Below are 16,214 nucleotides of genomic sequence, written 5' to 3' on the forward strand. Positions count from 1 at the left end.
ATGCACATTCAGCCGACGACAACCGAAGGAGGAGGAGAGTGCGCAGCGCAGAGGGAGCACGGCGCTGGAGAAAGGTAAGGGATTAACGCCTTCCTCCAACTTCAGCTCGGCGGGAGGGGTGCCATGAGGGTGGGGACACCCTCAGGGCACTATAGTGCCAGGAAAACGATATTGTTTTCCTGGCACTATAGTGGTCCTTTAACAGAAACCGACCGTGAGATAGAGAGAGAGATATATATATATATATATATACTGTATATTCAGTTTAGGACCTAATATTCATTGTTCTATGCTATGGGCCAGGCCCTGAAATGTACTCTCCACTAAAAGCCATAGCATACTTTCCAGGAGTGAATTTTTATTTAACCCCTTAAGGACACATGACATGTGTGACATGTCATGATTCCCTTTTATTCCAGAAGTTTGGTCCTTAAGGGGTTAAACAAAGAAGTAAATCACTATATGCTCTGAGAACACAAATATATCCTTTCAGGAAAAAGTGTTCCATTGAAACACTCAAAAAATACCAAAAAGTTACAGAAAAAAACCAAAAAGGTGAAAACGTGTATAGATCACCAAAAGTGACTAATCAAATAGGACAACCTGTATATGAATGCTGAAATACAATTGGTAGATATATCTGGGGAGAAAAGAAGAATATAGTGCAGTATAATCAGCACAGCGGTGGGGCGAGGGGATGACGGAAATATCACTAGATGGATGCAAAATCAGGCGTATCTCCCTCTTAAATAGGGTGGAATGGTATAATGGTGAACAATCTCCAGATGGATATCTTCAGAAAGAGTATCTTCTAATGTCACTCAAATTTAAGAAGATAGAGAGAAAAGAGTGCAGATTGTATAAAAGTAACACATTTATTGAATAAAAATGCACTTACAAGATGTCCAAGATGTATACACACTCTTCTTAATACAAATAGCCTACATACTGTCTCAACAAACACAAAACCACTGACAAGCCACATACATGCACACAGCCCCACATGTACACACCACCAAACACACAATGTGACCTATCATCCACACACAGCCCACATTCATAGATACCATATACACTATAAGAGCCCACATATGCACAAATAGAACATTACAAAGCAACTGCAGCACCCGTAAATAACAAGCACAATAGGGCAACACACACACACCTCAATTTAATGAAATCGGACCAAGAGACGTCAGCATCTTGTTGTGGCACAGTACTACTAAAAGGTTGCCTGCCCCTGTTCTAGGCTTTAAATAAAATCAAGGATTGTTAGTTTGCTGTACCAATATAGTCTTGTAATCGTAATTAAGAAGAGCTTGCGTGGATCTGTCATTTGGGTCCAGTGGGGTTGCTGTGAGGGCTGGCAGTCTACTAATGCTGGCAGCCAGAATAACGTCATAAGGGTTTCCTCCAACCAAAAATCAGTGTCTTCAATTCATAAAAACCTGTTTTGGTTAGAGTAACCCTTTGTGGGTAGGCTCTTCCCCCAAATGGAGTTTTTGTTTTTTTTAGTATCACTCCAATGGCCATTTTTGGATAGTGCACCAAGTGCATGCTTTTAAAAAGCTACCATTAAACATTGTAACGGTCTCCTAGTAGTCCAGCTCGATGCCCATCTCAATGTAATCTGTCATTCGGAGGTGAGATGTAGCGAGTGATTACCCCACACCATGAGTGAGACTATATGTAGAAGCTAAACAGAACTCCCTTTATTACAGCTTTGTGGAGATATTTATACCAGAAGAGGGTCATTTTGCATACAATAATGTAATCAACAGAACATCAACATACAGTTCTCCATCAAGTCCTCTTCCCATAACTCCTTGCTTTTCTTGCTGAAAACAACCCTTAACCCCACCAAAGGGCCATTTTGTCCATTTCATTCTTGTTAACAAAATATGTGGATAGAATTCAAAGGTCTTTGTTGTCTATAAGACCAACATGACCATTAGATTTAGTTCAAGGCCATTAAATAAGGTTCAAACAAACTGAAATATACAAAAGGAAAAAAAAATGAGCTGGATATAACAAAAAACACTCCTTACAGGGGGTAACCCTGGAAATTGAAGAAGCAAAAGGAAAAAAGAAGAGTGGAGTGTCTTTTACACAAGATATAGTAAAGTGTAGATACTGGTAGTTGTTAAAACTTAGCTTTTATTAATAATTGCTAAAATGATATATAAAAAAATAGATATATCAAAAAGCTAGATACAAAGGTAAGAAGGAGAAGAGAGATCAGTAGCTATGCTAGTGGTGATAGTCTGATGAAGATGCAAACAAAATTAGAACTACAAATAGAGACGTAAAGAGTTATACAAACCTACCTCCACTGAAACTATAGCCCTATTTGTGCCTTCAAGGGCACCTAGAGAAATTCTCAATACCAATGCTGTTGCTAAAGTTCCTATAACACTATAATGCCGGTCCTATCTGTGCCTTCAAAGGCACCTAGAAAAACTATATACTAACTCTAGAGCTAGTGTCTCCCTTCCTCCTAAAAAAAAATCACTAAAGTACCAAAAAAGAAAAAAGTGGTGATGATAAAAGTGAAAAATAGGACAAATGATCCCATCAAAAAAAATAATCGAATAGTTCTGTTGGTTAATACAGTCTGATCTCGTTAGTAGATGGGTATCATAAGAAGAGCCCCTGACGTGCGCGTTTCGCCAGCAGGCTTGTCAGAGGGGATCCTGTCACAAGAAAGTAGCCGGTATTTAAAAGAGGAACGGTATTCCTGATTGGTGTGATTTGAATTCGCAAAATCCAATTCGCTTTCACACAGATGGCATAATTCAATTCGAATTGTTACGATAGAGATTGATTTAACGGTTGGTTTTCAGGGGATATTTAACTAAATTCGGTTTTTGGAATTTTGCCTTTATGTCCAGTTTTCTTTGTCAGGTGTTGTGAGTGAAAAATACAGAATAATATTTATCACTAATAATCCTCTTGAGGAATACATGGACATATATGATAGAATTTAGAAAAATCCTAGGCAGTTAATCATCATTGGTGTGCAGAATCGTGTTGGTCTCTAAAATGGATGTAAAATTATATGCTGAATTGTCCATAGTTCTTCTCTTAGAGCTTAATATTTTAATACGTCAAAACTGTTTTGGTTTTCATAAAAATAACCATTTATGTTTAATGTATTTGGATCAAGTCTGCATTCCAGTTAAAATATCCCCTACGCAAGATTCTTAGACGTATGGAGATGTGTATCAAAACCAAGCTGATATATTGAAAAGTAACTGTAAAGAAATCCCTAAGTTCTTTATTTTATTTTCCTTCATTCGGTAGTTGTAACTACTGAACAGAGACCACCCCCCTGGCTCGTTAACTTCAAAGTGTACCTCAAGCACTCTCCCTGTGTGGCCGTATTGTCGAACGCCACGTGGCAGAGAAAACGGCGGCCATCTTGATAATGTGAACAAAGGCAGTGCGACTTGGTCGTCGAGTGCCTGGAACTAAAATCGGACACTCGACTTCCCAAACACAGGTCCCAAATGTACGAACGCTGGATCTTCGTTTCCCGAACAGCTAGGAGAGCGCTGTTTGGTACTTTTGTGCATACGAATGAGGGGAACAATCGCTGCTTGGAGCCAGGGGGAACCATTTGTGGGATTATTCGTTTTTTGTAACTTTACGAACTAGACCATGAAAACCCACCAAACTTGTGGAACTGTTTTGGTCAGGAGCCTCGTGGTTAGCCCGTCACCTAAGACTTCCATGAAATTCGAAAACCCCTGAACGGATTTTTGGATATGTTGGTCACCCAGATCAGGGCTATCAGGGGATATGACTGTGGGGATACCTTATGTTTTAAGGGGTGTTCTGAAAGTTGGGTAAAATTGTACATTTTCTGCCTGGAGATAATGAAGTTATTACTTTATCAGACTTGATTATCTCCAGGTCGAGGGCAGGGAATTATATGTTTGTACTGGGAGTGTTTAAGTATTTATTTGCTTATGATTGGCTGCATGATTTATGTTCCTGTGGGAGGTCCCCTTGCACGGGGACTTGCATAAAAACCAGTGTGGCATCATTAAAATCTGAGTTCTGTTCATCTAGACCCTTCATCTAGACTTCGGCTGATGTTTGGGTATCTGTCTGCTTTACTAAGGGAATCTACTTGGGAAGCTGTTATTCGTATGGGAATCGCTTATTCTATTTCGCCGAACAGAGAGTTATAATCACTGATACTCTGGCAGTTCGGGAGGAAACTACCAAATGGGTATTGGATATACCAGGTTTCCTTACAGTAACATTGGAGCAATGTTTATATGTTTGAATAATCTTACTACAAAGAAGTCTGTTCAATTGAGAAGAGACCTCAGAGATAGCAAAATCCTACATTTCCTGAAATAAACTGATTTTTAGCTAACTCTATTGTCTTATGTATATTGTTGAGGACACAGAAAATGACATTTGATGCAATTAAATTGGTTATTCGTCAAAAGTTACATGTTTATGGATGTTTAAAAGTAATGTATTAAAGGGACACTATCGTCACCAGAACCACTACAGCTTATTGAATTTGTTCTGGTGAGTAGAATCATTACCTGCAGGCTTTTTGCTGTAAACACTGTCTTTTCAGAGAAAATGCAGTGTTTACATTACAGCCTAGTGAGAACTTCACTGGCCACTCCTCAGATGGCTGTTAGAGATCCTTCCTGGGTCATGGCTGCCTAAAATGCATCCAAACATTCAGTGTCTCCTCCATCTGCATGCAGATACTGAACTTTCCTCATAGAGATTCATTGATTCAATTCATCTCTATGAGGAGATGCTGATTGGCCAGGGCTGTGTTTGAATTATGCTGGCTCTGCCCCTGATCTGCCTCCTTGTCAGTCTCAGCCAATCCTATGGGGAAGCATTGTGATTGGATCAGGCTACCACTTCTGATGATTTTAGCAGGCTGCATGTTTTTCTGACTCTAACAGCATGCAGATTTACAGCTTCAAGTTTGAATACAGTAAGATTTGTACTATATTTAGGGAGGCATGATAGGCCCAGGGGGGCTAGATAGTGGTTTTAACACTATAGGGTCAGGAATACACGTGTGTTCCTGACCCTATAGTGATCCTTTAATAATGCTCTTTGGAGTTGTATTAACCTGAATCTAAAACTAAATTATGTCTAAACATGTTGTAAATTAAAGGAACACTATAGGCTCAGGAACACTGAAAATTGCCTTAATAGATAAAAGGTGTAACATTTCATTCTTAATTAAGTCTTCCAGGAGATTTAGTAATATAGTGTTAAAGTTGCCTTGTCTTGAATTTAATGAAATCAATTCTAACGAAAGGTGTGAGGGATTTCCATCATGGAAGTTTCTAATATGATTTGCCACATGAGGTTAGTATTCTTAAAGTGGCACTGTCATGCCGAACTTACCTTTCCTCAATCTCTTCCTCTTCTCCCCTCTCTCAGGATCTGTTATTCTTTTCTTCCTGTCTTCTTTAGTTTTCTTTAAAATCATAAGACAAAGTAGGGACTCTTTGCCTTATGGAGGATTTCTCCGCTTGACCAGCTCAGACCAACAGAGGAGCAAAGTGTGCTTCATTTCCGCTGGTCAGAGCAATGTTCCCATAATCCTTACCTTTCCCCTGTGTTCCCACGATGCTTCCTGTCATTTTAGATGAAACTGCCTAATTGCGTTCTAACTGAATGAGAACAGAATGTTCGTTTGTTTTAGAACACAATTCGGCACTTTGTTCGGATCGGAATTTCATTCGAATGAATGAAACTCCGATCCTATTCGTGCTGAATCACAGTGCTCTGTGTCATTTTACAAGCGTGGGAAAATTCCAAAGAACTTTCCCACGCTTGTAAAATGACAAAGAACACTCTGATTGGCTTAAACCCACCAATCAGAGTGTTCTTAGCCTAATTGCAGGGCGGGGCAAGGCTTTATAAACCTTCCCCCGCCCTGCGGAGCTCAGTCTGCGCGGAGCCCTCCATAGGTGAAGATGGATTTTTTTTTTGCGCTCGGGTTTTTTCTTTTCCGTCTGGTTTTTTTTTTATTATTTTTAGTTCGATGGGTATGATGGTTTTTTTATTTGCCCTTTTTTGGGGCTGAAGATTTAAGAAAAAAGAAGACGTCGAATGGTAAGTTTAATTTTACTTTACAGGTTAGCAATTTTATTCCCCCCTCACTATTTTTTAGGGTGAGGGGGGTAGGTAGGGGCATTTTTATTTTGGTGGGGGGTGGGTGACTAGGGGCTTGGGGACCCCTAGTCACCTTGATGGGGGGTTGGGGGGGGATTTGACTTAGTGCCCCCACCTGCCGCCCAGGGGTGGGGGCGGGGGGAGGACAGTAGATCCCCCCCCCATTATCATTATGGCCCCCACCCGCCGCCCAGGGGTGGGGGCCGGGGGGGGAGGACAGTAGATTTCTCCCACCCCCTTATTACCATTATGGCCCCCACCCGCCGCCCAGGGGTGGGGGCCGGGGGGGTGGACAGTAGGTCCCCCCCCCCTTATTAACATTATGGCCCCCACCAGCCGCCCAAGGGTGGGGCCGGGGGGGGAGGACAGTAGGTCCGCCGCCTCATTACCATTATGGCCCCCACCCGCCGCCCAGGGGTGGGGCCGGGGGGGGAGGACAGTAGGTCCCGTCCCCCCTTATTACCATTTTTTTTTACAGTGAGCAGCCACAGGCTGCTCACTGTTTAGTGGACATGCCCCTACTCGCGGTATAGCGAGTAGGGGCATTGGGGAGATTTTAATTTCCCTTATGCTATTATGGGGGTCATATTGACCCCCATAGAGTGAGGGGGGGAACTGGGGGGCTTATGAAGTGGTGGGAAGCACAGCTCCCTGCCGCTTCTGTCTTTACATATTACAAGGAGGGAGCTGCACGTCGGTAGCTCCCTCCTTGTAATAAACCGAACAAACAAACGAACACTGATATTCGGTGTTTGTTTGTTCGTTTGATTTTTTCTATTCATTCATTCGTCTGTCTGATGATTGAATGGGTGAAATTCCCGTTCGCATGTCCAGGTGTTTCACTGGGCATGTGCGGGAATCTCAGTCTGTCTAGTGTGGGCAGATGACGTGTCCCACAGGGACTTCACCTACCCACACAAAGATGGCGGCGCCCTGAATAAAGATCGGGGCAGAAAATAAAGAATAAAAAATAGGTAATGTGGGGGGCTTAGGGGTATTTGGGGGTGACTAGGGGGTCGATTGGATGTAGTGGAGGCGGGAGGGGGGTTAAAAAAAAAAAACGGGATTCAGCATGACAGTGCCGCTTTAACACAAGCTGTAATATTTGTCTGCGGAATTGTTGGTTAGTCTTACCGATGTATTGAAGTCCGCAGCTGCATTTAATTACATAAATTACCCGTGTGGAACTGCAATTTATGAAGTTGATTTCAAATATTTGTGATGTCCTAGTACATTTTATTGTCTGAGAGAGTTTTATAAAGCTACAGGTTTTACAATGTCCACATTTAAAAATAACCTTGGTTTTAGTCAACCACACATAGGAGGGTATTTTAGTTTTGACATGACTTTCAAAATGACTATGTACCAAGATGTCTCTTAGATTTTCTGATCTTCTGGTTATGTTAGGATAGGGTATTTTATCTGGTTCAATGTCCTTGTCGTGTTTCAAGATGGGCCAATTACATGAGAAAATGTATTTTATAGGTTCCCATTGTGGATCAAAGGTTCCTATGCAACTTATAATTTCAATCTGTGGATTTGGGTTTCGTGGTTCTTAGACATGTTGCTCTATCTAATGCCATGACTTTTTGAAAGGCCCTTTTCAGAACCTTATTTGGATAGCCTGGTTTTGTGCTGCCCTAGGCAGGACAAAACTCAGACGCCCCCCCGGGCCACCCCCACCCAACCTTTCCCCCCGCCCCGCATTCTAAATATACACACACATTCACTGACAGATACGCATACACTAGCTAACAGAAAAACACATACACACTAACAGACACACTCAGTAACAGACAAACACACACTAGCAGACACACACACTCCCTTACATATACACACACACACAACAGACACACACAGTCACACACACACACACTCACACACTCACTAACAGACACAAACACTCACAGGCAAACACCCCAACAGAAACACACACTAACAGACACACACACTCACCCACATTAACACATTTTTTTAAAATTTATTTAAACACCCACCCCCCGGCCTCCTTACCTTTGGGAATGCTGGGGGGGGTGTATCTTCCTCCCTGGTGGTCCAGTGGCTGCTGGGCGAGCGGCACTGGCTGGAGGGCGGGCGGCTGGCGAGGGAGCACTTCCTATTCCGGCTCCCAGCCTCACTCTGCGGCGCGCGAGGGAGCTGAGCAGACAGCTCAGAGGAAGTGCTCCCTCGCTAGCCGCCCACCAGCGCCGCCCGACCGCCCAGCATGTCTGTTAGCCTCGTGGCTAATACGCCCCTGCCTCTGCCTCCTTCAGAAAAGATACCTCATTAGAACAGTTTCTTACCACTCCATAGCCTCAAGGCCCATAGCTACTGATCTCCATTTTCCTTCTTCTTACCTTTGTATATAGCTTTTTGAACATCCTCTAATATATATATATATATATATATATATTATTTTAGCAATTATTAATAAAAGCTAAGTTTTAACAACTACCAGTATCTACACTTCCTATATCTTGTGTAAAAGACACTCCACTCTTCTTTTTTTTCCTTTTGCTAACCTGAAATATACATATAAGAATACAACAACAATGCCCCTTGTAAAATTTCCACCCAAGCAAGAGGAACCCCTGCCCATCAAGCCTGGGTCCATGACACAAGTCATGCACCATCATCACAGTGATTGCCACCAATAATTGCACCATTTTAAATGTCCCCAGTATGGGCATGATTTATATGGATACTGTGGTGATAATGGGGTAAGAGAGGTAGATGGATTTCTGTTAACTATTTTCATCCCTCTCATCCAAACACTGTCTAGCTGAGAATGATGGCACTGATCAGACTTGCTAGAGGCTCGATAGCCTATATTTGGGGCCAGTGTCTGAATATATCCTGTGTGTGATTAATAGCATAAGCAGCTTGACAAAGACCTGGGTGCAGGTCAAAACGTTGCTGTGCACTTGACGTTCCATTGAAACCTGCTTATACTTTAACACAGTGAGTGCCTGAGCATTTTTCTTTATATTCGTACACGCTGTCACTAATGAAGAAGGGAAATAACACGGTCTGACAAATTAAAGCTCATTACCGTTCTGTGTTTTGTCAATTTCCAATACAAATATAAGTTAAATGTATCTCTACATTGCCTCATGTATGGCTTTATTTCACAGGAATTTCATTGATGCTACTGGGACTATAAATTTCACCCCTTCCCATTACCTATAGGGGTCATTTTCAGCCCCCACTTTTCTCACTCATCCAATCATATTTATTCTTCACTTTTATGCTTTTTCTTAAAAGCATCATCATGCTTTTTCCTTATCTTGAATTTTTCACACCCCAAGTTCCATAATCGTATTCCATTAACATATCACAACACAAGGTGCATATGGATTAAATAATTTTTATTGTTGCCATCATGATAACCTTCATTAAATAGTAGCTAAGTAGTTATTCGATTTATTGTAGTTGATCTCTTAGGCACTAGAAGAAGGCCCTAGAAATTGACCCATCCAACATTGTGGTCAACGCTGGTCTCCCGGGCATGGAAGAAAATTCCTGTTTTATATCCTTCCATAGTAAGGGAAGCCATTCAATGAAAGCCTATTCACATCTGCTGTTGATGATGTTTGTTCAAACTTGTTTGACCTTCGTAAATACTCACGTACCTTACAATTAACCCCTACGGAATGCTCAACATCACTGGTCGTCAGCATTGTAATGACGTCATTTAAAGGCACACTATAGGGTCAGGAACACAAGCATGTATTCCTGACCCTATAGCATTAAAACCATAATTTAGATTGCTTGCACCCACCTCCCCACTCCCCTTAACAGGTAAGTAAATCTACCTTATTTCCAGCACCATGCAGGTCTGCCGGCGCTGGCCCGTCCATGATCCACTTCCTTGGCAGATCATCAGAATTGATTTCAGCCAAACAAATGCTTTCCCATACGAAATGCATTAGATTGGCTGAAATTGTCAAGCAGACTGGTCAGGGCCAAACGCCGCCCTGGCCAATAAGCATCTCCTCATAGAGATGCATTAAATTATTGCATCTCTATGGGGAAAGTTCTGCATCACCGGGCAGAGCATAGAGAAGCTGAACATCAGTGCAACACACGTTGCTGCACTGACCTAGATAGGACCTCTAGTAGCCATATGAGAAATGACCATTGGAGGTTTTCCTAGGCTTTAAGGTAAATACTGGCAGTATTTACTAGAACAATTACATTAAGCAGCAGTTGTTATGGTGACTATATTGTCCCTTTAATGTAAAGGAATTAGAAATTATGAATTAGAAACTTTAGATTATAAAAATCCCCATGTCAAAAAACTGGTTCCTTGTCCGTGTGATTCATCTGATGTAACTTAAGATACGAATTCCGAGTAAAAGATTTTCCACAAAGGTCACAAAAATATGGTTTCTCTCCTGTGTGAATCCTCACATGAGAATTAAGATTTCCCTTCCGACTAAAACACTTCCCACATTCAGAGCAAGAAAATGGTTTCTCTCCTGTGTGAATCATCAGATGTTTCTGAAGATCAGATGACTGACTAAAATATTTGTTACATTCTGTACATGAAAATGGTTTCTCTCCTATGTGACCTAGTAGATGGAGTTTGACCATTGACATGTCATGAAAAAGTTTCCCACATTTAGGACAAGAAAAATATTTTTCTCTGCTCTGAACAGGTTGATGTTTAGAAATAGATTTTCTCTTCACAAAAGATTTATCACGTTCAAATAGAGAGAGTGTTTTCTCTCCATGGGCAGTTGGTTGAGGGCTCATGGAAGGAGATTTTTTATGAAAAAACGGATGTCTAATAAACCCTTCTTTAGAGCTGACTTCGGTCTCACATTCAGAAGAAATATTTTCTTCATGATTTCTTTGATATTTAGCAAATTCTGACATAGGGCCTTCAAAGATCTTACCATTTGCTTTGTTTTGCATCTTATTAAAATGTCCTTCATCCCATAAGACTGGTCGCTCTTTAATATAAGCTAAAGGTTCCTTCTCTGTATGTTCTATGGATGCATAAATTTCAGTGTCTGTGAGATTTCCTTCTACCCATAGAGCAAAGCTCTCCCTCAAATGGTTAGACGAATATTCTGCCTGTGAATCTTTTGGGGGTTTATACATTTGTCTGTCTAAGAGATTCCCTTCTTCACACGTGTCCGATTCCTCCTTGATACGAGAAGATGGATATTCTGTCTGTACTGTGGGTGTATTAATGTCAGTCACTGTGAGATTCCTTTCTTCCCATGAGGCTGGATCCTCCTTAATATGAGAAGATAGATATTCTGTCTGTACTGTGGGTGTATTAATGTCAGTGTCTGTGAGATTATCCTCTCTACACTGGGCGGGTTCCTCCTTGATATGAGTAGATGGGTACTGTATCTGTTCTGTGGGTGTGATAATGTCAGTGTCGGTAAAATGTATGTCTTCTCGTAAGGCTGGTTCCTCCACATTAGAAGTAGATGTGGATTTTGTTTGGGAACATTCTTTCAGTGAGTAAATCTCTCCACCTGGTAGATTTCTTTCTTCATATAAAGCTGTTTCAGATATCACAGATTCACTTGGTCTCTTTTTTAGTTCATTAAATGTCACAGAATTTCCTCCCTGATCATCTGCGACTCTACCTTCAGTCACACAATTCGCTGACAGAACATGGATGGGTAAATCATCCGCTTCACTTGTGTTTATAGAGCCGTCTGCTGGAAAGAAAACACAAATAGAATTACAAACCTTCCTTTTATCCCTTTAATTGCAAGTTCTGTAAATATGCTACAAGATACATTATCTAGAGCAGGGGTTCACAATTAATTTTTCCCATGGAACCCTTTGACATAGTGTACCAACAACGTGGAACCCCCCAAAAATGTTTGTGCCATCGTGAAAACCTTTTAATTAGCTGAGGGTTTTTTTGTTTTGTTTTTTACAGGAAATTTCGTTTTTTTGGTATGCATACACATTTCTACAGGTGTGCTTTTGTATGTAGAGTTGGTGTTTTTATATAATGTTATAATACAGGGGTGTGTTTTTATGTAATGTTTTCATTTGCGTGCAGGGGTGTTTGGATGTAGTGATGGCTTTTAAATGTGGATGTACATTTATGTGTAGTATTGGTGTTTGAGTGTTTGCATATACATTTGGAGTTTTAATTTGGGGGTGTTTTTGTATGTAATGTTTGCATGTTGTGTTGGTGTTTAATTGCTGGGAAGTATGTACATACACACACTAACACACTGATACATACAAACACATTCATATACAAACTGACACATACCGATGCAAAGATACACACCGACACAGATACGCACACTGGCACATACTCAGATAAACACAGTGACAAATACACACACACACCTTGACACACAGATACTGTGGCGAAACCAACTTCGGCACTGTGAACTGGAGAAGCCTGGTTGCTAGCCTCCTGCCCGCTGACTATGGCCCCTGGACATATTACACTTTAAAGACTATATTTGGGCATGTATAATTTATATTGCTGCTACTGGCCCTTTAAAATCAGCGATGTACATTTTGGGACTACTGTCCCTTTAAGACTGTGAAGCATGTTCTATTGTACTGCCTGTATATTGTATATGTATTTATGTATGCAGTTAACCTGGGTTATATATATATGCAGCCTTCATCTGATTGTTCGGTAGAATCACTCCATTCCTTGTATTGAGGAAACTACCGAACAACCAGACCACCCAGGACTAAGTGTGCCTCCAATTACCGTTTGCAACAATGTTGCAAACGGGTAATTGGCAATCAGTGCAGTGTGGTCTTTGTCCTCTGGGTGGCCGCCATTCAGGAAACTAACACGTGGCGGCGGCCATCTTTAACTACCGAACAGCGGTGTTTTGCCGTCGAGTGTCTGGAACTGAAATCGGACACTCGACTAGGCAAACACCGCTGAGACCTCCAGACTTCCAGGATTTCGTGGGGAAACTACCGAACGGCCCGCCGTTCGGTAGAAAGAAACGTACGAACTAGGGGATTCATACGAACTCCCCTTAGTCTCTATAACACCAGAAATTCGTATGTTTCATTCACCTGTTTGTGACCGACCGCAGGGCCAAAATGCATGGAACTGTTTTCGGATACTTTACCCATGCGGTCGGTCAATACTTTAAAGTCCCATAACTCCTGAACCGTTTATCCGAATGGGCTGATTTTAACATATGTTGTTCCTCCAGACTAGGGCTATCTGGTATTTAGGGTACATCCAAAACTTGGGTAAAAATATGTCCCTGTTAATTGTGTTAACAGATATGTTGGAGGGAGGAGATGTGTGGGTTGTACCTTAAACTGGATTGGTGTACTGTAAACCCCTCCCTTGCATGGGAGAATCTCATATAAACCCTTGTGTGAATAAATCAGTGTTGTTGCTGTTTAACCCTGAAGCTGGAGTGTGTCTCTTTCTTGGGGGGAAAGGGGACTGTATGCCGACTGCCAGGAGTGTAAGCTGTTCATATTGCTTTTCCTGTTCGGCTGCTTCCAGGGTTAGTGTGTCTGCTGTTCGAGAGTTGGTGAATTCGTGCAGTTTGGGAGTTCGGGAAGTTGGTGCTTATGGTAGCTGCTGGTCCATCTAAAGGGGATTATCGCCTAAATGGATTTTTCCCCTTTTATGCTGAAACGGTCCGTTACAATTGGTGGCAAGCGGCGGGATCGTTCCTACAACCAGAGGGACAGCTACAGACAACACCATTCCTGGATTACAAAGTGAGGGCAACGCCAGTACCCGTACAGCGCCCCTATCTACAAGGAACCAACTGCAGCAGAGCAAGCATGGCACCCAGCTACACTCAAGAGGCGTATGACAGAGAGGTCACCGCGGTACTGGCTTTATGCGGACCCAACCTCTCAGAGGATCTAATACAGCGTGTGAAGAAAGCAGTGCGAGAGTACTTGCCGTGGGAATCAGAGCGGGCCAGGGGGTTTGCAGACCTCCCTCCCCAGCGGCAATGTGTGCCCCAGGGAGCTGATGGTGTCGTCCATCCTCCCCAGCAGCCGTGTGTGTCCAAGGGAGCCGAAGGTGCAGTCCTTCCTCCCCAGCGGCAGGCTGAGTTACAGGGGGCAGAGGTTGTTGTTCCTGCCCCCCAGCAGCAAAGTGATATGCCAAGAAGGCAGTGTGAAGTGAAGGGAGAGGAGAGCAGCGTCCTCCCTCCCCAGCGGCAATGTGTGCCCCAGGGAGCTGATGGTGTCGTCCATCCTCCCCAGCAGCCGTGTGTGTCCAAGGGAGCCGAAGGTGCAGTCCTTCCTCCCCAGCGGCAGGCTGAGTTACAGGGGGCAGAGGTTGTTGTTCCTGCCCCCCAGCAGCAAAGTGATATGCCAAGAAGGCAGTGTGAAGTGAAGGGAGAGGAGAGCAGCGTCCTCCCTCCCCAGCGGCAATGTGTGCCCCAGGGAGCTGATGGTGTCGTCCATCCTCCCCAGCAGCCATGTGTGTCCAAGGGAGCCGAAGGTGCAGTCCTTCCTCCCCAGCGGCAGGCTGAGTTACAGGGGGCAGAGGTTGTTGTTCCTGCCCCCCAGCAGCAAAGTGATATGCCAAGAAGGCAGTGCGAAGTGAAGGGAGAGGAGAGCAGCGTCCTCCCTCCCCAGCGGCAATGTGTGCCCCAGGGAGCTGATGGTGTCGTCCATCCTCCCCAGCAGCCGTGTGTGTCCAAGGGAGCCGAAGGTGCAGTCCTTCCTCCCCAGCGGCAGGCTGAGTTACAGGGGGCAGAGGTTGTTGTTCCTGCCCCCCAGCAGCAAAGTGATATGCCAAGAAGGCAGTGTGAAGTGAAGGGAGAGGAGAGCAGCGTCCTCCCTCCCCAGCGGCAATGTGTGCCCCAGGGAGCTGATGGTGTCGTCCATCCTCCCCAGCAGCCGTGTGTGTCCAAGGGAGCCGAAGGTGCAGTCCTTCCTCCCCAGCGGCAGGCTGAGTTACAGGGGGCAGAGGTTGTTGTTCCTGCCCCCCAGCAGCAAAGTGATATGCCAAGAAGGCAGTGTGAAGTGAAGGGAGAGGAGAACAGCGTCCTCCCTCCCCAGCGGCAGTGTGTGCCCCAGGGAGCTGATGGTGTCGTCCATCCTCCCCAGCGGCAGTGTCTGTCCCAGGGAGCAGAAGGTGCCGTCCTTCCTCCCCAGCGGCAGTGTGTCCTGCAGGGAGCAGGGACAGTCAGTCTCGCACCCCAGCAGCCGGACAAGAGAATGAAAGGGGAGACAGCTGGTTCCCCTTTCCACCAGCAGAGAGAGTGCCAGGGAGAGGAACCTGCTAACCCCTCTCCCCAGCGGCAGTTTACCATCCAGAGAGAGGAGCTTGTTACACCCTCTCTCCAGCGGCAGCCTAACCCACCAAGGGGAGATGTTAAGCCCCACATCTGTGCAGATGGGACCGTAGTCTCTGCACTTCCAGCACCAGGGGTAGGGACGGTCGGTCCTACCCCCCCACGACAGAGCGGTGTATCCCAGGGGGAGACAGTCCGTCTCCAGCAACCAGGCTCCAACCAGACTACTCCGGTGGTAGTGCTGGCACCAGGACAGAGTACCGCTGGTCTCTGCCCACTCAGCAACCCACCAAGGCAGCCTACCGGTCCCACCCACAGCCGTGGTGAGGCACCTGGACATGGACAAGATTCTCCTCTACCCAGGTGTGGTGGCCATTTATTGTGGGTGGGCTGTACTGTTTTTTCTGCTTTGCGGGTGGGTTGCTGGACTAACCAGGGCACTGACCGGCAGGAGGTCAGATACCCTGTTAGTCTAATGGGTAAAGGGGAGAATTGTGGCGAAACCAACTTCGCCACTGTGAACTGGAGAAGCCTGGTTGCTAGCCTCCTGCCCGCTGACTATGGCCCCTGGACATATTACACTTTAAAGACTATATTTGGGCATGTATAATTTATATTGCTGCTACTGGCCCTTTAAAATCAGCGATGTACATTTTGGGACTACTGTCCCTTTAAGACTGTGAAGCATGTTCTATTGTACTGCCTGTATATTGTATATGTATTTATGTATGCAGTTAACCTGGGTTATATATATATGCAGCCTTCATCTGATTGTTCGGTAGAATCACTCCATTC

General features: G+C 44.1%; 1 protein-coding gene across 1 annotated transcript in view; it reads right to left on the reverse strand.

Annotated features, from left to right (window-relative positions):
- Positions 1–10,337: 10,337 nt before the first annotated feature.
- The window catches only part of LOC134575188 (gastrula zinc finger protein XlCGF53.1-like), a 211,041-nt gene continuing 205,164 nt past the window's right edge, over positions 10,338–16,214 (reverse strand). The window contains exon 5 of the mRNA XM_063434429.1: positions 10,338–11,861. Coding sequence (XP_063290499.1) covers positions 10,471–11,861 — 1,391 coding nt within the window. The 3' untranslated portion in view covers positions 10,338–10,470. The remainder of the gene's footprint in view (positions 11,862–16,214) is intronic.

This window comes from Pelobates fuscus, chromosome 10 (genome assembly GCF_036172605.1).
Source record: "Pelobates fuscus isolate aPelFus1 chromosome 10, aPelFus1.pri, whole genome shotgun sequence".
In the NCBI taxonomy this organism is placed as follows: Eukaryota; Metazoa; Chordata; class Amphibia; order Anura; family Pelobatidae; genus Pelobates; species Pelobates fuscus.